A 25,578-nucleotide genomic window follows, 5' to 3' on the forward strand; every position below is an offset into this window, starting at 1 on the left:
TGAGCGTATACACAAATACATGTATAGTTTTTATCTATCTGTATTTAAAATGTGTACAAGTATGAATACATGGGCAAAAAAACTGTATTAAATTAATATATTTATTTATATATGAATGTGTTTAATATACAGTTGTGTGAAAAGAATTAGAACACACGAGCTAGAAAACACAACATATAAACAATATATTGGTATAATTTATATAATAATGATAATAATAATAATAATAATAATAATAATCATAATCATAATAAAAAATAAAAATATTAATAGTAATAATAATTATCTCCTTAATTATCCATGTATTTCTTTACTCAGGTGTTCTCAATCAGGATAGATGAAATGTGAATTATCCTGATAATCCGATCTGTGCTGTGAGAGGATTCAGTGTCTCCATTCCCTGTAGTTATTATTATCCAACATCAAATCCCAACATTCAGGTGACACAAATGCTTTGGTGCTCAAACACAGATTGTGTGTGTTGTTACATAACAGCGCATCAAACACCAAGTCAGACTTTGAGTACGTTGGAGACGACAAATCAAACTGCACTTTGTTAAACCACAATGTACAGTTCAGTTATTCTGGAGAGTACAGATTCAGATTTATAACTAATGTGGGCAGAGAAACCCATTATCCTCGAGGGATTCTACAAGTTGCAGGTAAGTTGTAAGATTTGAAATCTAAAAAAAAAAAAATCTTTAAAAAAAAAAAAAAAACTGTGAATGCAAAATTATGGCCACCTTTTTTTTTTGTTGTAAAAATGCTAATTTAAGTGATGTTTATTATTCAATACTACATGTTTATCTGTGTGTGAAATCCTGATTGAGTGATGTGGAGTCTTTCCTGCTCTCTGAAAAAGATTTAAAGGTGTCACTAATCAGGCTGAGTGGAAACGGAACCCTTAAACAAGGAGACTCGTTAAATCTGACGTGTGATGTGAACTGCACACACAGTTCCTTACAGTTTGTGTGGTCTAAGAACAACGAGCAGTTAAACACATCAGGACCCGTTCTTCACTTTCCTGCTCTAACCGTAAGGGATTCTGGGAATTACACCTGCACTTGGAAAACCAAGGAGACGTCAGGATCTAAAACCATCAGCCTTCAGGTCGAGGGTGGGTCCGTCTACTCACAACACTCATGAATGTCTCGAGTGAAATAAAGTGACCTATTCAAATTAATATTCACATATTAATTTAATACAGCTTTTTTTTTTTTTAAACAGATGAAAAATAAAAATCTAAAAAAGCTTATTCCAAATATACCATTGGATCATTGCTGCGATGAGACGTGGAGTGAGTGTCATCATTGGCATCTTTAGAACTGTGACTTATCGCAGGCGGTAAAACTCCATGTTTATCACAAATAACAAACATCTCAAAAAATATTCCCATTTTATCTACAGTATGTGTCTTATACATGTGTGTGTGTGTGTGTGTGTGTGTGTGTGTGTGTGTGTGTGTGTCTGTGTGTGTGTGTGTAGACACTGAGCATCTGAAGGAGGACGATACAGACATCTACACCAGTACAACACATTCACCATGAACTGATCCCACTTTCACACCTCAGTTATTTAGGTCCAGTGATTTATTTTCCCCTAAATGCCGAAAGTACAAAGACACCAGCTCCTTATCTTTTTAGAGCCAGTTCATAAACTGCCACAGATAGTGTGTGTGTAAAATACAGACTGACTCACTGCTGTGATCAAAACCAGCTTTCGTTACCAACTCGAAGTTGATGATTTTCCTTGAACAGCATTTTGCACATGTTTTATTCCTTATACACAACAGTGGTGTGTTAATTATTTTATACTAAATAATGATTCAGATTTGTATGTGTCTAAAATATGTTTTAAACATTTTTAAAAGTTTTAACCGGTTTAAAACACTCTTTTGATACATGTTTCTTACAAAAACCTTCAGGGTAATAGCAATTATGTTTAGTCTGTTTATGTGTCGCGTTCCCAGTACATGTCCCAGTGAGTGAGCTGGTACTGAAGTGTGTTGGAAAAAGTGCATTGATATAAACCTGTGTTAATGCAATAGTTTTTCCTGCTCGTTTGCTCATTGATATGTTAAATAGTAGCAAACAGTAAAAGCAAATAATCCTATATGGAGGAAACTCTTTGTCATGAGATTTTGACCAGCCGACTGTAATGTGTAACCTTCAGTACTGATGCTTAGCAAATCCACTTTAGCATTTTGTTCTTTAAATTAAAGCATTTGCTCTGGCTTGACCTTCATGTAAATAAAGGTTGTGGCTGTTTTTTTTTTTCTTTTATTAAACTGACTCTGAGATTTTATGAAATTAAATGTAGAAATGTTAATGTGTGGTAAATGAAGAAATGTTTATTTCTAGATCTTATAACTGAATTAAATGCCTGTAATACTCTAAGTTGATGAATGTTCAATACTGCCCTCTAGTGGTGAACTGAAGTGATAATTGTAATTTTAAATGGATGTTCTATAGTTAACTTTTGGTTTAGTTTGAGTTATCATGTTCATTTGACCTCCAGCTACTTTAAAATCCTGCAGTAAAAATATTCCTTTATACTCACAGCATTATGAAGTCTGATTAAAACTGTTATGTGTTTCTTTGATGGTGTATCATTGACTGTGTTTATGAGTGGACACTGTCACTGTTTTATGTCTTTTTGGGGGCAGTAAAGGAAACTCTAAAAAGTGACAGAACTGTTTATGAAGATGTAGCCTACCCTGGAGATGTGTTGGTTGAGAACTGTACCTCAGACAGCCACTAGAGGGCATCAGAGACATGGATGTCCGGATGTCCTTCCGGACACAACCCTGCCATTTTATCCGGGCTTGGGACCGGCACTACATTCAGTGGCTGGGGATTTTGGCTTGGAATCAAACCTGGGCCTTCTGCATGGCAGGCAAGAAACCTACCACTGATCCACCAATGCTATTCACATTCCCTGTAGTTACTAATTAAAATTTTCCACCACTATATGGCACTTTCCTAAAATAAGGGAATTTAATTACAGTGAAACCTTGGATTGTGAGCATAATGCATTCCGGAAGCATGTCTGTATATCAGCAATCGTATATCAAAGTGAAATTCCCGATAAGAAATATAAAAAAAAAACTTTGATGATTCATTTCACACCCCAAAAAATATTCATATAAAAATAATTAATTCCAAATTGAAAGTTAAAACCAATTAAAAATAAAACCAATTAACCTGCATTTCAGCTATGAAAAGAATCGTGACAGAGAAGTGTGTCCCGCTCCTGGTTGGAGATCTCATCACATGGATGCCCCGTGTGGTCTATCTGGGATGTGTGTGGTGACTGGGGACGATTCTACTTTACCATGATTACGGTCCTGGCCTCGGCTGATGTAGACAGCAGTTCTCTGAGGAATTGACTGCAGTAGCTCGATAGTTCAGGACTGGAATTTCCTAGATTCTACCTGGACCTCCAATAAGGAACTGGATTCCATGTTAACTTAAACGCATCTCCTGATATACAGAACTTACCTGCTCATCAGATATTGTTATCTGCAGCAGACCTGAACACATTTTCTGTATTTAAAGACATCTGACTTTGTATTTATACTCAACCTTTATACATTTATTTTCTGAATTAAACTAGAGACTTGTGGATCTGGTGTAAAAGCTAGAAAAAAACATACCAAGTAAAAACATTAACACAGCAGTGAGTGTGATCATTATCATCAGCGGTACTGTGTTAATAAAGTAAAAGAATATAAAGACAAATAACATCTTAAAAATGGGAAGACAATGCTTTACACAGCACATGCATCACTTTGTACATAAAATGGCAAAACTAAATATTTTGGTATTATAATTAAAATAGGTTTTTGATTGCATCTTTATATTAACAGTAATTTACATTTACTTATTTGTCAGACACTTTTATCCAAAGAGACTTAGAGCTGAGCGAGTAGATTAAGTTTAAAGAACTTGATCCAGCAATTTACCTTCATTGAGATGCAATCACGTGATTGTTATGATTTATTATATTCAGAGTTACTAATGCTCATTTATGAGTGTTATATCGGTTAACTTATCTGGATGAAAACTGAATTGAGTAAATACCTAATTAATTTAAAACATCACTTCAAACATGTAATTATTTCTGAGAATGAGGTGTGAAAGCATCATCAGGCCGTTTTCACAGTGCTGTAGATTACAGAATCGTCCTCCTCCTGCTGCTCAGTGTGGACACGCCTGAAATTACACACACACCTGTTTATCACACACACATTCTGCATGTTAGACTGCTTTTACACCACACTTTGTGCTTTCTCACCAACACACTTACATTTAAAGACATCTTTACTGTATGAGGTCATTAGGGGCCTAGAGCCGATCACCATCATCATCTTGTGCTCTGATCTCTGAATCTGGACCTGCTGTGGATTTAACCTGTATGAGCCCTTGATTATGTATCTGTGTCGTCTCAGACTAACTTTGAACTTGAACTTCTGAGTCTGGCCTGTTAACAGTTTGTTTATCCTCTTCTGCCGGTCTAACAGAGGCCCCACCCTGCAACCCACAGCACCCAAAGGATCTGCTGCAAACGTTCTGATTCCAGACACCACAGCACCACCAGAGGTCCTGCAGAGCCATGACCTGATATAACATAGAATATAAAGATTTAAAGAAATCAGGACTCACTCACTCATGGATGTTCTATACCGCTTTATATATACATTAGCAGGTTTGTGGTGTTAGAGACACTGTACCTTTACAGGACATTTCAAAACATTTAAGAACATTGAATGTAATGATATGATAAGTAAAACAATATGGTCTGCTTTCACTAAATTGGCTCAAGGCAAATAATGTCATTTCAGTTCCTGCTGTTAGATCTTCATGATTTCAACCATACAGAGCTGATACAGTATACAGTGAATTAAACAACAAACTGTTGTGAACTGAATTCATATTTATTCTCACTCACTCACTCACTCACTTACACATCGTCTATACCTCTGTATCCTGTGTACTGTAGGCTTGTGGGGGGTCTGGATCCTATCCCAGGAGACTTAGGGTATGATCTGGGGTGCCAATTACACACACATACAGTACACACCGCTGCGTGTCGCTCCGTACAGTACGGCTGCAACACCTCAAGAGTGTGAGACACTGTAACAGAAAGATGTGCAAAGGCCTGACACACTTTTCCTGTGAAGGGATTTTGCATGTTCATCTTTCTGTTGTAATGGTTTCACAATGTTGTGGTGTTGTAGCATTTATTTTAGCTCTTACGCACATCAGTGAGCTCAGTATACACACACACACACACACAGACCCAACAGTGAGTGTGTGAAGTTCTAACTGAAGAAGAGATGAAGACGCTGCACTTGGCTCTGATTCTGCTCTCGCTGTCCGGTATGAAACATCATCTCACTCCTAGACAGAATTATTGTTCAGAGATTTAACTGTGTGCTGACTGATGTTACAGTGTGCAAACTTGATTTACGTGTGTGTGTGTGTGTGTGTGTGTGTGTGGTTGGGTGTTGTTGCTCTATGTAATGAGACATAATAATATAATAATATCTCTGAGTGTCTCCTTTTTTCTGTAGTTTTTTGTTGTTTCTTAGACAAAGAATCACTAAACTTATTAAGGTTCCCTGTGTGATGAAACAAAGAAATGTACAATAGTGACGACTTCCCCTGTCACGAGGAGAGCTGAGGCAGACTGTTCTTTAATAAAGTGAAGATTCAAGATCAGGAAACACAAAGAGAAACATGAAAATTATGACTGTGGCTAAGCTACATGCTACACACTAGATGCTAATGCTATGGCTAAATCTAACACAAGAACACAGAGAAGAAGCTGAACTGGTTGGAAAGCAATAACACAACAACAGGAGAACACCAGCAGTGAGAAGAGCAGATACTGGGGAAAGACAAAGTCGTAACTGAAACACAGACTAGAAACAGACAGATTAATCAAACTCACCTTTAATAAAACACACTAACTCTTTGAACTATTGTATAAGTGCAAGATAGAATATTTTAAAGGGTAATGACGAGAGACCAGGACATTGGTCTCTTTAGATTGGACTTGTTTGTCTGGTGCATCCCGTGGGTGCTTGATCGGATTGGGGTCAGGGGCCTCGGGCCCTTTGCCTGTTTGGCCCCATGTGCAGCAGGCTGTGGTGTACTGGGTGTTCTGGTGCCTTTCTCTCATGGCCAGCATTGACGTTTTTCAGTGAGTTTCTGGCTTTTCTGTGGGATCGGACCAGACGGGTCGCTTTTGGTAACGTACTAATGTTATGTGGTGTTAATGTTATGGCTGATGGGTGTATGTCAGGGTTTTCCTTTAGAAGTGATATCTAGGACCAGGTATTTAAGGAGGAGTCATGTTCATGTCATTTTGTATCTTTTGAAAGGTTTACAGCTCATCACTGTGCTTTTACAGATTTTGTAGATTATAAATAACTCGAGTCAGTCGGGTCTCTATCATTAGTAATGAGTTGTAGTTTCTCTCTTTTCATTCACAACATAATATTCGTCTGATTCAGAATCTGATCTTCCCGTCTGAATCAGTGAGTACAGGAGTGTCCTAATGGATAAAACACTTCACTAGTTCAGGTCTAGACTACTGACTTTATTATAATATTCAAAACTCCGAACATTAATAGAGATGAATATATTTTATTTAAAATTGGTTAGATATGATTATTTACTTCTTATTGATAAATTTACTCATTTACTCTATATTATTTATCATTTAATGCTTCTGCAGAATTAGCCAGTGCAGTGTGTGTGTGTGTGTGTGTGTGTGTGTGTGTGGTGTTATTGCAAACGTGTCCACAATGAGCAGCTAAAGGAGGATGATTTATTCTCCATGTATTTCTCTACACAGGTGTTCTCACTAAGGACAGTAGATGGGGTGTGAATTATACGGAGAAGTCGATCTGTGCTGTGAGAGGATTCAGTGTCTCCATTCCCTGTAGTTATTATTATCCAACATCAAATCCCAACATTCAGGTGACACAAATGCTTTGGTGCTCAATGAACAACAACATAGATGTGTGTGAAACCCCTCCGTATGTTTATGACAGCTCATCAAACACCAAGTCAGACTTTGAGTACGTTGGAGACGACAAATCAAACTGCACTTTGTTAATCCACAATGTACAGTTCAGTTATTCTGGAGAGTACAAATTCAGATTTATAACTAATGAGCCTGGTGGCAGATTGACAGGACAACCTGGAGTGACTCTACAAACTGCAGGTAAAATTTAATGATTACAATAAAAACACAAAATTATTTATTACTTCCCTGATTAACTTTAAATCATTTGTGTTATTCATGAACTGTAACAGTAAATTGGAGTCCAGCGTTAATTAGATCAGGACGTCTCATTTAGTTTATTATTCAATAATACATGTTTATCTGTGTGAGAAATCCTCGTGTGTAACTGAAATCTAAACTAACACACACTCTCAGAACCAACAGTACTAACCTGTACAGATCCTGGAGCGGTACTCTTATCTTTTGTACCTTTAACATAAATATTTCAGCTGGAAAGTTGAATTGTCACGATTAGCCACCAGACGGCGCCATGCTCCCGGACTCCATTTTGTTTTCTTTTGTGTTTTCTGTGTTTCCTTTGTTTGTTATTAAAACTTCAGTTCCCAGAATACACCTCGGTCAGGTGATGGGAGCACACCTGAACCGAGGTTAGCTAATTACGTTTGTTTTAAATAGTCTCTCAGTTTAGTTTCCTTTGTCTGGCATCTGTTGTATTAACTTCAGTTGAGTTAAATGGGTATTATGTTTCAATGTTCTTGGTGTCATGCCACTTCCCTAGCTCCTGGTTTGTGTAGCTCTTGGTTTAGTTTTGTTTATGTAGTCATGTTTTGTTCCTAGTTTGTCATGTTACCTCCTAGCCTGTGTTTAGTTCATGTTTAGCCTATTATGTCTAGTTCATGTTTAGCCTGTCTTAGTTGTAACTCCCTGTCTTGTGTAGCTCAGGTCTAGCCTAGCTCTTGTTTAGTTTAGTTGGTGTGTAGTATAAATCCTGTTTTGCTTAGCTGTGGGTTTCTCTTATGTCCTGTGTTGCTGTTCCTTAGTTTCCCTCATGTCGATGTCTGTTTATGCTCAGCTTTTCTTGTATTAAAAGACTCTTTTCCCCATGATCACCTCTGTCTATACACCTTCCTTACAACCCACACACAGCACCCGTTACCCGTATGAATATAGTGTCCCTTTAAAATGATTGAAGCTTTTACTGAAAGAAAAGAAAAAAGAAAACTGTGTTTAAGAAAAGCTGTAAAAGATTTTATAAATGTATTATAATTATTGACCCCCTCTCAGTCCTGATTAAGTGACGTGGAGTCTTTCCTGCTCTCTGAAAAAGATTTAAAGGTGTCACTAATCAGCCTCAGTGGAAACGGAACCCTTAAACAAGGAGACTCGTTAAATCTGATGTGTGATGTGAACTGCACACACAGTTCCTCACAGTTTGTGTGGTCTAAGAACAACGAACAGTTAAATCCATCAGGACCCGTTCTTCACTTTCCTGCTCTAACCGTGAGGGATTCTGGGAATTACACCTGCACTTGGAAAACCAAGGAGACGTCAGGATCTAAAACCATCAGCCTTCAGGTCGAGGGTGGGTCCGTCTGCTCACAACACTCATGAATGTCTCGAGTGATTACTGAAGGAGATAAAGTGACTCGTGTTCATTTAAATATTCACATGTTAAATACTAAAGATGTTTTCTGTTCACCAGGTGAAAATCCTGATGGTCCGTCAGTCTGGATGATTGTTTTAGTGACAGCTGGAGTGATGTTCATGGTGTTCTCTATCCCAGCTGTGATTTACAACAGGAGGTAAAACTTTAATTTTTTTATAGACAACAAATACTGTATCTTAATAAACAACCCATTCTTTCCAATTCTTCCTTATTTTGTGTCTCCTAAATGTGTGTGAGTGATTGCAGACGTGTCCACACTGAGCAGCTGAAGGAGGATGATTCAGACATCTACACCACAGTACAGTACAATACATTCACCATGAACTGATCCCACTTTCACACCTCAGTTACTTCATCCCAGATTTCTGTATGTGAATTTCACCTGAGAGCAGAAAGACACCAGATCCTTATCTCTCTAGAGCTCGTTCATAAACCTCTGTCTGTGTGTGTGTGTGTGTGTGTGTGTACGGTTCCCATTGTGCTTGTACAGTACAAGAGGTGTCATCTGTAAAAAATAAAGTATGTGCACAGATTAATAAACCAAAAACATTAAATATTTCTTTATTTATCTTTATTGAACAAATGTTTATGGTCTCACTCACCCACTTACTCATCATCTATACCACTTTATCCTGTATTCAGGACCGCGGGGGACCTGGACCCTATCCCAGGAGACTAAGGGCATAAGGCAGGATACACCCTGGACAGGGTGCCGATCCATCGCAGGGCACACACACATACACTCACACACTACGGGCAATTTGGGAACGCCAATCAGCCTAATCTGCAGGTCTTTATATGGTGGGAGAAAACCCGAGTACCCAGAGGAAACTCACGGGGAGACCATGACATGTTTTCATGACTTTTTCGTGACTAGTTTCCAGGTCCTAGTTTTCCACCATGACATTTTGAAACAGGTGTGTTAGGGCTTCTGTGTTACATCCATGAAGTGCCTGCAAGTTAAAACTACATGCCCCAGTGTTTCAATACTGATGTTTCACATAATATACAATTATTATTTTCCCACATAAAAAATTGTCTTAAATTTACCTACTGAAGGTTGTTGTAATCTTAAAGCGATTGTAAAACCTTTCCACATTTCCACCTGCATTAAGACTCCTAGTTTTACACCATCAATTTTACCTACTAAAGGTTGTTGTTTCTGTCTGTGTGTGTGCGTGCGTGCGTGCATGGGTGTGTGTGTGTGTGTGTGCGTGCGTGTGTATGTGTGTGCACCTAGCTCATTATCTTTTTCAGATTACATTAGAGGTCAGTTATGGTTTTTTTGTTTTTGTTCGTGAAGCGGGCACTTTTTCGCACAACAGTAAAGTGGATCTATTAAGCAACTGACAGCAGGGGGCAGTGTTGTGTAGCCTAAATCCTTTACTGCTGAAAACAGGTGAGCTGTTGCACACACCCTCACGGGTATCCATTCCACAGTGTATTTTAAAGTGTGATTCCTGCTCCCTGTACAGGGAATGTCGGTTAAGGGAACGTCAACAAAATCTCTCCATTTGGAACACCATGCGTCGTCACCAGTGCAGACATCGCTTCCTACATGCGTACAGTAACGTAAGCAGCTGGGATACCTGTTGCTGTTGCTGCACTGGAGCACTCACACTACTGAAAGTAAATTTTAATATTTATTGAGACAAAAACTGAAAATATTACAAAGCATATACATTGAATTGTGGATAAATTATTTGATTCATTAACATGATGCTCAGATAATCTTTTTTCTTTAAAGATTACTTGCTTAGTCTATGTCATAGTAAAGAATCATTGATTTTATAAATGTATGTACAGGTGAGGTTGGACAATGAAACTGAAACTTCTGGTTTTAGACCGCAATAATTTATTAGGGCCTCATTTTGCGGCCAATACAGCATTAATTCACCTTGGGAATGACAGCTACAAGTCCTGCACAGGGGCCAGAAGGATTTTGAGCCATCTTTGCTGTAGAATAGTGGCCAGGTCACTACCTGATGCTGGTGGAGGAAACTATTTACCGACTCGCTCCTTCAAAACTCCCCAAAGTGGAAGTAGTGACTAAACAGGCCATGGGAGATGTTCAACTTCAGTAGATCTGATGATCTAATGTTCTTCACTTCACTTTCATGTTTATCAAAAGACTCTGACACCAGTCTTGCTGTGTGTACTGGTACTGTACATTATCATTCTGATACATGGCACAGTCTTCAGAATACAATGTTTGAACCATTGGGTGCACATGGTCCTCCAGAATGGTTCTGTAGTCCTTGGCAGTAACGCGCCCATCTAGCACAAGTATTGGCCCTAAGGAATGCCATGATATAGCAGCCCAAACCATCACTGATCCACCCCCATGCTATCTTTTCTTTGGGGCTTCTCCACACTGTAACTGTCCCAGATGTGGGAAAGACAGTGAAGGTGAACTCATCAGAGACTGGACAATCAAACTGAAACACGTGGTGCATCTGTGACCAAGACAGCAAGTCTTTGTGATGTATCAAGAGCCACAGTAGCCAGGGTAATGTCAGTGTACCACCAAGAAGGACGAACCACATCCAGCAGGAGTAAGTGTGGACGCAAGAGGAAGCTGTTTGAAAGGGATGTCCAGGTGCTAACCCGGATTGTATTCAAAAACCCAAGACGAATTGATACTGTATTGGCCGCAGAAGGAGGTCAGACACCATACCAATGAATTATTGTGGTAAAATCAGGCGTTTCAGTTTCATTGTCTCTGTAGATCTCATGATTATATTAGTTATCACTCATAAATTGCTCAATTCTGCCCTCTAGTGGTAAAACTGAAGCACTAGCGGCGCTCTGTATTCACTGAACGGTGAATTTCTGCTCTGATATATTTTAATAAGTTGGAATCTGATCCTGTGTGTCTCCTGATGAAGTAAATGAAGGTAAACATGTTGTTCTGCTCTTATTAAACTATGATTTTAGTGATTGTTATCATTTTAGTCTTGTTTATTGTTGTGATGATTTTGAGTATAAACCCCTGTGAGAAAGTGCTGGAAAGATTACAAAACACACTGACTTGGGTAAAAGTGCTTCTGTCGGAATAGTTACTTAAAAATGTAAAAGAACAAAATAAATATCAATGTATTAATTTATTTACACATTACTGCGTCCTGGGGTCTGTGTTGGACTCTTTCTTCTTCTTCTGTTTGGTATTTTATTGGCGGTTGACGAACGACGAAATGGTGTATTACCGCCACCACTGGTATGGAGTGTGGATTAAAATGATTACCTCCCTGCTGCTTCTTCTTCTTCTTCTGTTTTAATGGCGGTTGGCATCCAACGTTAAGGTGCATTACCGCCACCTACTGTACTGGAGTGTGGGTCTGAATCCGCTACCTCCCACGCAAAAAACAAAAAACAAACAAACAAACAAACAAAAAATAAATAAAAATAAAAAAATAATAAATAAATAATAAATAAATAAAAAAAAAAATAATAATAATAATAGTAAATTATCCCCTTCATACACATACTAATTATATTCTGTTAATTAATCCAGTTATTCTCAAAAAATGTAATACACTTCTATTATTATGACCATTAAGCATGTCTGCAATATTAATTCCAACTTGTCCTTGTTCCTTAGCTTCTTCCTTTAATATTTCTCTTTCTGTAATGTACTTTGGACAATGACATAGTATGTGTTCCACTGATTCCTCCTCCTGACAATGATCACATAATCCAGTTGGATGTTTCCCTATTAGATGTAATGTTTTATTCAATCCTGAGTGTCCCATTCTTAATCGAGTAATTATACCTTCAGTTTTATTATCTCCTTTACACTTCCTTCTATTTCCTACTTTATTTTGAATTCTGTAATAATGCCTACCCGTTATCTCCCTATCCCAGTTATACTGCCATTCCTTTATTATATTATTTCTAACTATTGCTTTTACTTCAGATTTACTATACAGGATTTCCATAATTTCATCTATATCACATGCCTCTTTGGCTAAAACATCTGCAGCTTCATTTCCTTTGACTCCTATATGTGCTGAAACCCACATGAATACTATTACTGTATTTCTCTGTAGTCTAAATAAAATTTCATAAATTTCATATATGCAGTCCTGTCTATACTGTGATGATAATGCTTTAATTGACATCAATGCTGAACTGGAGTCTGAGCATATAACTGCTTTCTTCAGTCCACTTTCCTCTATCCAGTACAAAGCAGTTATTATAGCCATTAACTCTACTGTATATATTGATAGATGATCTGTTGTCCTTTTCTTTATTGAAACCCCAACTTCTGGTATAAAAACACCAAAACCAGTTTTTCCTGTATCCATCTTCTTGGATCCATCTGTATAAATTGCAGTATACTCATGATATATTGTCTTTATTCTCTCTTCTATCATTCCTGACATATTCGCTATATTTTTATAATCACTACTTCTATCTAGTAAATTCAAATCCATAAAAGCCACAGGAAATAACCATGGTGGTGTTACTGCTACTGGTCTTGATACATTAAATCCTTTATTATTCAATCCCATTTCTTTGGCCACTTCTACGCTATCCCATCCAAAAAATTTCTTTTGATCTTTCTCATATTCCCAACTTGGATTAAGAACACTTTTTGCTGGATTTCCATTTTCTGATTGACCTTGCAGATTAATCCAGTAGTTCATCATGAGCTGTTTTCTTCTTAATCGCAAAGGTACTTCTCCCATCTCTACATGAAGTGCTGCTATCGGTGTAGTTTTATATGCTCCACTACATATCCTTAAAGCTTGGGCTTGAACAACTTCTATTTTTTGTAGTGCCGTCTTGGAGGCTCTCCCATATATAAAACATCCATAGTCTAACACTGATCGTATTAATGCTATATTTATTTTCCTTAACCCATTTCTACTAGCTCCCCAATCTCTTCCAGTCAAACATCTCATTATATTAATTATTTTTTTACATTTGTCAACTATTCTATTGATATGTTCAATCCACGTTAATTTTGTATCCAACCACATCCCCAAAAATTTAAATGACTTTACCTGTTCCAGTTTTTGCTCATACATTTTAACTTCTATATTATCTATTATTTTTTTCTTAGTAAACAATACTACTTTTGTCTTTTCAACAGATAATTTAAAACCCCATGAATATGACCACTCCTCTACTAAGTTTATAGCCTCTTGTATCCTTTGTTTTACATGTGCAACATTCCTTCCTCTCTTCCAGAGAGCTCCATCATCCGCAAATAATGATCGCCGAAGATATCAGCGTTAGAGGAGCGCATCCAGACTTTAGAGAGGGTTAGAGAGCGCGAGAGCAGTGTTATTCCTGTAGCGGACAGTCTGGGTGCCGCAGGCGGAGATAACCAGCCCCCGACTCCGGCATTAGAGCCCTCACAGCGGGGCGAGTGGGTGACGACTCGGCGGCATACTCGTTCAGCCAAAGCTAACGCTAAGGCTAGCCCACCGGAGCACACCTCTTCTGCGCTTCACGTGTCCAACAGGTTTGCTCTCCTCAGTGATGCACCCACTGAGAAACCTGAAAGAGCTCTGGTTATAGGAGACTCTATAATGAGACACGTGAAATTAGCTAGACCTTTAGGGGCGCCAGCGGCAGTGGTTAGGTGTATCCCGGGAGCCAGAGCACCGGACATAGCAGGTAATCTTAGGGCTCTAGGACAGCACAGGTTCTCCAAGATAGTAGTACATGCTGGAGCTAATGATATACGCCTTCGTCAGTCAGAGGTTAGTAAGAATAACTTTATAGAGGTGTTTAAATTAGCGAAGGCGATGTCCGATGGAGTAGTATGCTCTGGTCCCATCCCAATGAGACGTGGTGACATAACTTACAGCAGGTTATGGTCGCTGAACCGCTGGATGTCCAGGTGGTGCTCCGAAAACAACGTGGGCTTCATTGATAATTGGAAGACCTTTGAGGGCAAAGCTGGCCTGTTAGGGCGGGACGGTGTCCATCCCACTCGGGAAGGTGCTGCTCTCATTTCTTGTAGTATAGCTCATAGTCTTAGAAGAGGCCTAGTTAATCGGTGACAATCCAGAGCCCAGGCCAGGGAGCAGACAGACAGGCTAACCCAACCGTCTGCTAGCTGCATAGAGTCGTCACTCAGGGTTCACTCTATTGAGACTGTGTCTGTTCCCCGAGCTAAAATCAAATTTAGAAAGACTCAGAAAGTCTGTTTTAGTAATTTAATTAGCATAAAGACCACAAACTTGGATCAGACTGAATGCGCAGCCGGCACCTCTGATCTGAAGCTAGGACTGTTAAATATTAGATCTCTCGCATCTAAAGCAGTTATAGTTAATGAAATTATCACAGATCAGGAGTTTGATATACTCTGTTTAACAGAAACCTGGATTAAACAGGACGAGTATGTAGCTCTAAATGAAGCTAGTCCTCCTGGATACAGCTACATACACCAGCCTCGGTTAACTGGTAGAGGAGGAGGCGTCGCAGTTATTCACAATGATAATTTGACTATTATACAAAAACACGGACACAAATTTAATTCATTTGAAATTCTTTATAGTAACATAAGTGTATTTAACTATATTAAGTCAGCTCAGTCGATCCCGCTAATTGTCATTTACAGACCTCCTGGGCCGTACTCTGAATTTCTTAGTGAATTTGCAGATTTCCTCTCAAACCTAGTCGTTTCTGTAGACAAAGTGTTAATTGCTGGAGATTTTAATATTCATTTTGAAAACCCAGAAGACCCTCTGAGAACTGCATTTATGTCTATACTGGACTTGGTAGGAGTAAATCAGTGTGTAGTAGGACCCACTCATAAAGCAGGTCACACTTTAGATTTAATAATATTATTTGGATTAAGTATAAGAAATTTATTCACAATACCACTATCTGAAGTTATCTCAGACCACTATCTTGTCTCAATTCAAGTGTGTCACAATAATAATGTACACACAGCGCCGCGCTACCGTATGAAACGTACATTCACATCAACTACCAAACAGAGTTTTATCAGTAATCTCCCAGAGTTCCCAACTTCGATTAGATCACCGTCTGACCCCACAGAACTCGATCAGGCGACTGAATATTTAGAGTCGACATTTCGCTATACCCTAGATAATGTAGCTCCAGTCAAAAGAAAAACTATTAGAGATAAAAAACTTGCTCCCTGGTATAACGATCACACGCGCACTTTAAAACAGGCCGCTCGGAAATTAGAACGTAAATGGCGTCAAACTAAATTACTAGTATTTCAAATAGCATGGAAGGAGAGCATCCTGAACTATAGAAAAGCTCTTAGTGTAGCTAGATCAACATATCTCTCCACTCTTATAGAAAATAACAAAAATAATCCTAGATTCTTATTTAATGCTGTAGCCAAATTAACCAGAAATAAGACCACTGCAGAAATCTCCACAACAACATCATGCAATAGTGAGGACTTCATGAACTTTTTTAATAATAAAATTGTAAATATTAGGCATAAAATTGAGGTTTTGAAACCGAACAATGTAATTGATGCAGATGTTAATCTAGCCATGTCAGACCAGAACCTAGAATACTTTACTCCCCTTGAAGAGAATGAACTAATTTCACTCATCTCTTCTGCAAATTCATCAACCTGTATATTAGATCCTGTACCGACACATTTTCTTAAACAGATAGTACCAGCAATAATAGAACCCCTGTTGAGAATAATTAATTCTTCACTCAGCATTGGTTATGTTCCAAAATCTTTTAAATTAGCAGTTATCAAACCAATAATTAAGAAACCTGACCTCGACCCGTGTCAGCTGTCCAGTTACAGACCAATATCAAACCTCCCCTTTATCTCTAAGATCCTGGAAAAGATAGTAGCGGAGCAGCTATGCTTATATATAAATAGAAATGGCATACATGAACTGTATCAGTCAGGATTTAGGCCTCATCACAGTACAGAGACAGCGCTCGTTAAAGTAGTAAATGACATTCTATTGGCCTCTGATCAGGGTTGTGTAACTATGCTTGTATTACTTGACCTTAGTGCAGCTTTTGACACTGTTGATCACGCTATTCTTCTTCACAGATTAGAAAATGTAGTGGGAATTAAGGGTACAGCCCTCTCCTGGCTCAGATCCTATCTGACCCATCGTTATCAGTATGTAGACTTAAATGGTGATTATTCTGCATGTTCTCTAGTGGAGTTTGGCGTTCCGCAGGGTTCAGTTTTAGGTCCACTGCTTTTTTCCCTTTACATGCTTCCTCTGGGCAACATAATCCGTAAGCATGGTATTAGTTTTCATTGTTATGCCGACGATACACAGTTATATGTCTCAGCAAAACCTGATGAGAAAAAACAGCTTACTAAAATTGAGCAATGTGTGCAGGACATAAGAAATTGGATGCTAATTAACTTCCTTCTGCTAAATCCGGATAAGACAGAAGTTCTAGTCATAGGATTGCATACAGCTAGGAGTAAAATTTTAGATCACACCGTAACTTTAGATGGCCTTTCTGTTCCATCAAATGCAACAGTAAAAGACCTTGGTGTGATTATTGATTCCAGCCTTTCATTTGAAGCACATGTAGATAATATTACCAGGATAGCATTCTTTCACCTCAGAAATATTGCCAGAATAAGAAATTTATTGTCGCTAAACGACGCAGAAAAACTAGTTCATGCTTTTATCACCTCTAGGTTGGACTATTGTAATGCCTTACTGTCTGGTTGTTCAGCTAGATGCATAAATAAGCTTCAGCTAGTCCAGAATGCAGCAGCGAGAGTCCTCACCAGAACCAGAAGATATGAGCACATCACCCCTATCTTATCTTCACTCCATTGGCTCCCTGTGAAATTTCGCATTGATTTCAAAATACTACTCTTGACATATAAAGCATTAAATGGTCTCGCGCCGCAGTACCTGAGCGAACTGCTAGTGTCTTACGATCCGCCACGCCTACTTCGATCAAAGGATGCAGGCTGCTTGTCAGTACCGCGTATTATGAAAAATACAGCTGGGGGCAGAGCTTTTTCTTACAAAGCCCCAAAGTTATGGAATAGTCTTCCAAATAGTGTTCGGGACTCAGACACAGTCTCAGTGTTTAAGTCCAGGCTAAAAACCTATTTATTTAGCCAAGCATTTTTATAAATAGATTTTCCATAGGTAAAGGAGCAGATCTGGGGGACTCATGGACGTAGAGTATTATGGTGAACTGGTATGTTTGGATGCTGTCTTCCTCACTCTCATTGATCACTCAGGTTTGCTGACGGTGAGGTGATTGTTTGCTTTACATCTCAGGAAGCCCTCATGTTTGTGTTTCCTTCTGGCTCTCCCTTTTAGTTATGCTGTCATAGTTAGTCCTGCCGGAGTCTCTGCTTGCACTCTACAGTTAATATACATTCACATTATACATTGTGTGACTGTGACCATACCTAACTGCCATCTCTCCTCTTCTTCTCTTTCCCCCCCTCTTTCTTTTTCCTCTCTCCTCCTGTCCCCACTTTCACTCTTTCTCTCTCTCTCTGTCGAGCTACACATGTCGTTCCTGAGCTGCCAGTGATCCAGACTCCCTCTGCCCTCCGGACCTGTCTGACCCATCCTGGTGCCCCGCTTCTGGCTGAAGATCTCGTCACATGGATGCCCCGTGTGTCTCTCTGGGATGCGTCTGGTGTCTGGGAATGAGTCTCTCTACCTAGAAAATGGTTCTGGCCTCGACTGGTGTTGGCAACTGTTTCTCTGGGGACTTGACAGTTCGTTAGTTTAGGACTGGAACTTCCTACAAGTCTACCTAGAGTCTTCAAAAACTACCTGGACTCCATATTAACATCAACTGTTATGCTAAACTGCCTGCCACCCTACACACTGTATAAATGAAGATCATTTACTGCTCTCTGTTTTACCCAAATGAGGATGGGTTCCCTGTTGAGTCTGGTTCCTCTCAAGGTTTCTTCCTTTTACCATCTCAGGGAGTTTTTCCTTGCCACTGTCGCCCTCGGCTTGCTCACCAGGGACAAACTGACCATTTTGATCCATACAAACTCACACTTCATACAAACCTAAATAATTCTTTTGACTATGTAAAGCTGCTTTGCGGCAATGAAAATTGCTAAAAGCGCTATACAAATAAAATTGAATTGAATTGAATCGCCCAATATCACTTTGCACATGTGAAAAAATGTCATTTATCATTATTGTAAAAAGAATTGGACTTATCACGCTCCCTTGCGGAGTTCCATTCTCCACTACATATTTCCCTGAAAATGCTGATCCAATCCTGACTTGAATAGTCCTACCAAATAAAAAGTCTTTAACCCACTTAAACATTCTTCCTGTGATTCCTAATTTATCTAAATTAATTAAAACTCCTTCTTTCCATACCATATCATATGCTTTCTCTATGTCTATAAACACTGCCGCTACCACCTCTTTATTAACCTGCGCTTTTCTAATTTCTGTTTCCAAACTTATTATAGGGTCCATAGTACTTCTCCCTCTTCTGAATCCGCTCTGGTACATTGAAATGATTCCTCTACTTTCTACATAATGAGTTAATCTTTCTGTTATCATTCTTTCCATCACCTTTCCAATATGAGAAGTAAGTGCTATCGGTCTATAATTACTAGGATCTACTGCATCCTTTCCTGGTTTCTTAATAGGAATAATAATCGCTTCTTTCCAGCTACTAGGAAGTTTCCCCTCTTCCCATACCTTATTATACAATCCCAGCAACTTACCTAAAGCCAGTACATCTAAATGTTTTAACATCTCATAACATATATTGTCTTTTCCTGGAGCTGTCGCTCCAAATGTTCCTAATGCCCTCTTCAATTCTCCTATACTAAACAGAGCTTCCATTGCATTGTCTGTACTTTCTCTTTCCTCATCAATACTAGGATATCCCTCTTTTGTTCTTTCCCTTCCTCTTTTTCCATTTTCTGTTAAATTACTTGAACTATGAATTTTAATAAGTTCTCTTGCTATCATTTCTGCCTTCTCTTTTTCTGTAATTGCTGTTTCTTCTCCTGCTTTTAATACTGGATACTGCCATTCCTTTTTAATCCCTCTCATACTCTTTATCATACCCCATATTTCTTCAATTGGTGTTGACCTTCCTATTTTACTACAGTATTTCCTCCAACTCTGCTTCTTTGCTTCCTTAATGGTCTTCCTCACTATTGCTTGTGCCTTTTTATACTTTATTAAATTTTGAATGTTATGCGTTTTCTTTAACTGCTTAAATGTTCTATTCCTCTCTCTAACAGCCTCGCTACACTCATTTGTCCACCAAGGTACTGCTCTCCTCTTCATGCTGCCTTTATTTTGAGGTATAGTCTTTCTAGCCACTTTTATAATGATTTCTCTAATCTTTTTATCTATCTCCTCTACCTCTTCATTTAGATCAACTTCCATACTTTCTACATTACAAAGGTACATAAACATTCCCCATTGGGCCTTACTAAATATCCACTTCTCTATCCTTCCCCTTTCCTCTTTTTTCCCTTTCCATATTAACTGACTACTCACCGGGAAATGATCACTCCCTAATGTGGACTCTTCCCAAACTTCCCAGTTACACATATCTCCTAGACTTCTAGATACCAACGTTAAGTCTAACTCTGACACCTTACCTCTATGTAGATCAACTCTAGTTCCTCTACCATCATTTATACAGACCATGTTCATTTCTTCTAACAGTATCTCAATTACCCTTCCATTCTCATCTATCCTCTCCCCTCCCCATAATGGACTATGCGCATTAAAATCTCCACATATAATTACCCTTCGTTCATAAATTCCTTTAATTTGTCTTATTTTATCAATATCCAATTTCCTACAAGGATTATAGTAATTAATAATTATCAACTCTACCCCTTTAATCCATACCATTATTACTATGTACTCCTGATTACTTCCTTTTTCTATTTCTCTAAAAGATATACCCTCCTGAATAAATGTTACACACCCCCCTCCTATTCCTTCACTTCTATCATGTCTAATACTTACATACCCATATATCTTAAATTCTAAATTAATCTTCAACCATGACTCTTGAATACATATAACATCAGGTTTATTTGGTAACTCTTCAATATATTTTTTAAACTCCTGTCCGTTTGCCAAAAGACTTCTCGCATTCCATTGCAATATAATTGCCATAATTATTTATGTAATCTAAGTATTATCTTGACTTGCTTGTGTATTCAGATTATTCCTTACCTCTTCCCATGTTAATTTACTCACTTCAAGATGATGCACAGCAGCCTTTACTATTATCTGAATTCTTTCTGTCTTTGATTTGATTTCCATTGTGGCATTTATTACACCTGCAATAAATGTTACCAATTTTTTAACATCTATTAGTGTTTTCTTCTCATTTATTTCTTCTTGTACTTCCATATTTTGTCTTGTCATTCCCGATCCTCCTTCCGCTCCTCCTTTTTGATTTACTCTTTTTACTGCTTCTGCAAATGTTATCTTGTCTTTTGTTTTAATTTGTTGAATTTCTCTCTCTCTCTTCATTATTGCACACCCTCCATATGCTACACTATGATTTCCTCCACAGTTGCAGCATTTTGGTTGTGTGTTAACATTGCATTCTTCATATCCATGATTTTCTCCACATCTCGCACATCTTTTCTTCCCTTTACACACTTTGGCCACATGCCCAAATCTTTGACAATTGTAACATCTTACTGGGTTTGGTATGTATTCCCTTACACTGTAGTTCATATATCCTAGCGTCACTCTTGTTGGGAGCCTCTCTTCATCGAACACAATCATAATCCCCTCACTATCACTCCTTGTACCATCCCTCGTTGTTTGTAAACGTCTAACTTCTTTGATCTTTCCACCTCGCATATTTGATTTAATATCATCCAAATTTATTCCGATTGGAATTCCCCAGATTACTCCTTTAGTCCATTTACTTCCTTCTCCGATATTACTCACATTTAATACTTTGTATTTACAGATTTCCTTAATTTTCTTTGCTTTTCCTCTTTGTTCCTCATTCTTACAAACAATCAATAGATTCCCATCTCTTAACACTTTGGCCATGCAAATATCCCCCACTTGATTTTTCAATATTGTTGTCAGTTTTATTGGATTCATTGTTGATATTCCATTGCCTTCGCCAAACCTAAGCACAATTTTGTATGACATTGACTCTTGATTCCTTTCCTCTTGTCTGCCTCTTAATTCATCCAAGTTTCTAGCTTTTTTTGCATTGATTCCATCAAATTCACTTCCTCTTTTATTTTTTGATCTCGTTGATTCTTGGCTCATTTCCATACTATCATCACTGTTTTCCGTTTCACAATCTCCCCATTCATGCCCATTTCCAGTACAGCTGTGCCTTACCGCCATTCCTTTTCTTACTTCTCTTACTTTCCCAACTTTAGACCACATATTTCGATCTTGATCTCCAGCACACTTGTTCTTCTTTCTTTCTTTTCCATCCAGTAATTCAGAATTCTTTAACTTTTGGATTGTTTGCACAGTTTTCACCATTCCGCTCCCACCCCGGAACTACCTCCCTGCTCATAAGCGCGTGCTGCCTTTAACCAGAAACAGAGTGGGAGGGGCTAGGGTCGAGGAAGAGATTTGATTGGTCCAATCTAGTGTCAATATAAAAATAAACCAATCAGCCACTGATGCTGCTTTACGGCTTGTCGTAGTCAGTAAAGTCTAAAAAAAAACGTTCCTGAAAGCTAATTGTATGCTATCAAGCAAACCTGCTAATTATCTAACTTGAACAGGAAATATTTTAAAGAACACGTACAGTACATGTTATATACAGTAAAATCCTACAAAGCACTTTATATTGACAATAAACATGTTTAAAGTGCAGCTTAATTGTAATAAGCTTAATCTCAAAACATTAATAAACTAGTAAATGTGTGTTGTAGCTTCTCCATGTTATATACATGAGGTAAATAACATACAGTACTGAAAATGCACTGCTTTTACACTGAAGTCCTCATAAAGTAACAAGCCTTAAGTACATCACATTTATACTGGATTAGATTATTACTTGTGCTGTATAATTGTACTACAACTGATACACAAATAAAACCTACACAACCTGAAACAGGAACCAACACACACTCGTCTGTACACACAGCATATTTAGTGAACACTTTTAGTCTCTTTGTGTTAAACCACGTCTTTTACAGTTACTTCCTCTGCAGAATGATGGGGTTTTATTTTAGAGTATCCTGATTAACCAGAACATTTATTATAACAGCTCAGGAAATGGAAACTGTACATTGATCAAAAGTCTGGGTTTGCACCACTAGATGTTCTGTGCAGCAGATCCGAATACATTTTCTGTATCTGAAGACAAACATACACTCTGTAATTACACTCAACCTTTATACATTTATTTTCTGAATCAAACTGGAGACTTGGAGCACATGTAGATAATATTACCAGGATAGCATTTTTTCACCTCAGAAATATTGCCAGGATAAGAAATTTATTGTCGCTAAACGATGCAGAAAAACTAGTTCATGCTTTTATCACCTCTAGGTTGGACTATTGTAATGCCTTACTGTCTGGTTGTTCAGCTAGATGCATAAATAAGCTTCAGCTAGTCCAGAATGCAGCAGCGAGAGTCCTCACTAGAACCAGAAGATATGAGCACATCACCCCTATCTTATCTTCACTCCATTGGCTCCCTGTGAAATTTCGCATTGATTTTAAAATACTACTCTTGACATATAAAGCATTAAATGGTCTCGCGCCGCAGTACCTGAGTGAACTGCTAGTGTCTTACGATCTGCCACGCCTACTTCAATCAAAGGATGCAGGCTGCTTGTCAGTACCGCGTATTATGAAAAATACAGCTAAAGCAGAGCTTTTTCTTACAAAGACCCAAAATTATGGAATAGTCTTCCAAATAGTGTTCGGGACTCAGACACAGTCTCAGTGTAAGTCCAGGCTAAAAACCTATTTATTTAGCCAAGCATTTTTATAAATAGATTAGCCATAGGTAAAGGAGCAGATCTGGGGGACTCATGGACGTAGAGTATTATGGTGAACTGGTATGTTTGGATGCTGTCTTCCTCACTCTCATTGATCACTCAGGTTTGCTGACGGTGAGGTGATTGTTTGCTTTACATGTCAGGAAGCCCTCATGTCTGTGTTTCCTTCTGGCTCTCCCTTTTAGTTATGCTGTCATAGTTAGTCCTGCCAGAGTCTCTGCTTGCACTCTACAGTTAATATACATTCACATTATACATTGTGTGACTGTGACCATAACTAACTGCCATCTCTCCTCTTCTTCTCTTTCCCCCCCTCTTTCTTTTTCCTCTCTCCTCCTGTCCCCCCCCTTTCACTCTTTCTCTCTCTCTCTGTCGAGCTACACATGTCGTTCCTGAGCTGCCAGTGATCCAGACTCCCTCTGCCCTCCGGACCTGTCTGACCCATCCTGGTGCCCCGCTTCTGGCTGAAGATCTCGTCACATGAATGCCCCGTGTGTCTCTCTGGGATGCGTCTGGTGTCTGGGGATGATTCTCTCTACCTAGAAAATGTTTCTGGCCTTGACTGGTGTTGGCAACTGTTTCTCTGGGGACTTGACAGTTCGATAGTTCAGGACTGGAACTTCTTACAAGTCTACCTGGGTCTTCAATAACTACCTGGACTCCATATTAACATCAATTAACATCAGCTATTATAGCTGAACTGCCTCCCACCCTACACACTGTATAAATGCAGATCATTTACTGCTTTCTGTTTCACCCAAATGAGGATGGGTTCCCTGTTGAGTCTGGTTCCTCTCTAGGTTTCTTCCTCTTACCATCTCAGGGAGTTTTTCCTTGCCACTGTCGCCCTCGGCTTGCTCACCAGGGACAAACTGACCATTTTGATTCATACAAATTCACATTTCATACAAACTTAAATAATTCTTTTGACTGTGTAAAGCTGCTTTGCGGCAATGAAAATTGCTAAAAGCGCTATACAAATAAAATTGAATTGAATTGAACTTGTTCATCTGGTACAAAAGCAAAAACATACAAAAGAAAAACATTAACACAGCAGTGGGCGTGATCATTATCATCATATAGAATATAAAGCAAAAGAATATAAAGATAGAAAGAAATAAAACAAAAATAGAAAGAAAATGCTTTACACTGCACATGCATTATTGTTAATTATGATTAAAAATGTTCTGTTTTTGTTTTGCTTTTTTTTTTTTAAAAAGAACTTTGCATTTTTATATTAACAATCATTTACATTTCCTCAGACACTTTTATCTAAAGAGACTTACAGCTGAGCGAGTAGATGAAGTTTAAAGAACTTGCTGATGAATCCAACAGTGTCAGCTCGGCAGTGCCGGGATTTTATATCATTAAAAACTCCCTGCATTAAATGGTGATGATCAACATCAGAATCAGAAAATCTTGTTTCTAAAGCCGTATTCGGACCGGATTAGTTTTCTGGACTTAAGTAATGTTGTGTGAGGACGTCTGTAGTGATTCTGAACAAAATCCCACAGGATAAGGGCTCTCTGTATGAATCACACAGATGGGCGTGTCTTCATGATCTACACATGGTTGTTGCACTAAAAGTAGCCTCTTACACACATCTTATATATTTAATGCAGACGGATCGCTTTGTCCTTTATTATACAGTCAGTGCTTGGTGTAAGGGGGCGTGGCCTCGCAATTTCCAGACAGGATGTTTACAGTAAATAAACTGCCACTTCCTGTGATATTTAACCTGTGTTGGTGATGTGTGTGTCTTTCCAAATCATGTCCAATCAACTGAATTTACCACAGGTGGACACCAACTAAGCTGCAGAAACATCTCAAGGATGATCAGGGGAAACAGGATGATCAGGGGAAACAGGATGTGTCTAAGCTCAGTTTTGAGCTTCATGGCAAAGGCTGTGAATACTTATGTACCTGTGCTTTCTCTATTTTTTTTTTTTAATAA

The 25,578-nt window shown here is 38.5% G+C and overlaps 1 protein-coding gene across 1 annotated transcript; it reads left to right on the forward strand.

Annotated features, from left to right (window-relative positions):
* The first annotated feature begins 5,294 nt into the window (after positions 1–5,294).
* Positions 5,295–9,582, forward strand: LOC128514010 (uncharacterized). Its single transcript, XM_053487625.1, has 5 exons — positions 5,295–5,381; positions 6,865–7,236; positions 8,366–8,620; positions 8,741–8,840; positions 8,951–9,582. Exons 1-5 carry the CDS (start codon positions 5,339–5,341, stop codon positions 9,030–9,032), a joined length of 852 nt encoding a protein of 283 aa, XP_053343600.1. The 5' UTR covers positions 5,295–5,338; the 3' UTR covers positions 9,033–9,582.
* Positions 9,583–25,578: the final 15,996 nt, after the last annotated feature.

This window comes from Clarias gariepinus, chromosome 26 (genome assembly GCF_024256425.1).
Source record: "Clarias gariepinus isolate MV-2021 ecotype Netherlands chromosome 26, CGAR_prim_01v2, whole genome shotgun sequence".
Classification (NCBI taxonomy): domain Eukaryota; kingdom Metazoa; phylum Chordata; class Actinopteri; order Siluriformes; family Clariidae; genus Clarias; species Clarias gariepinus.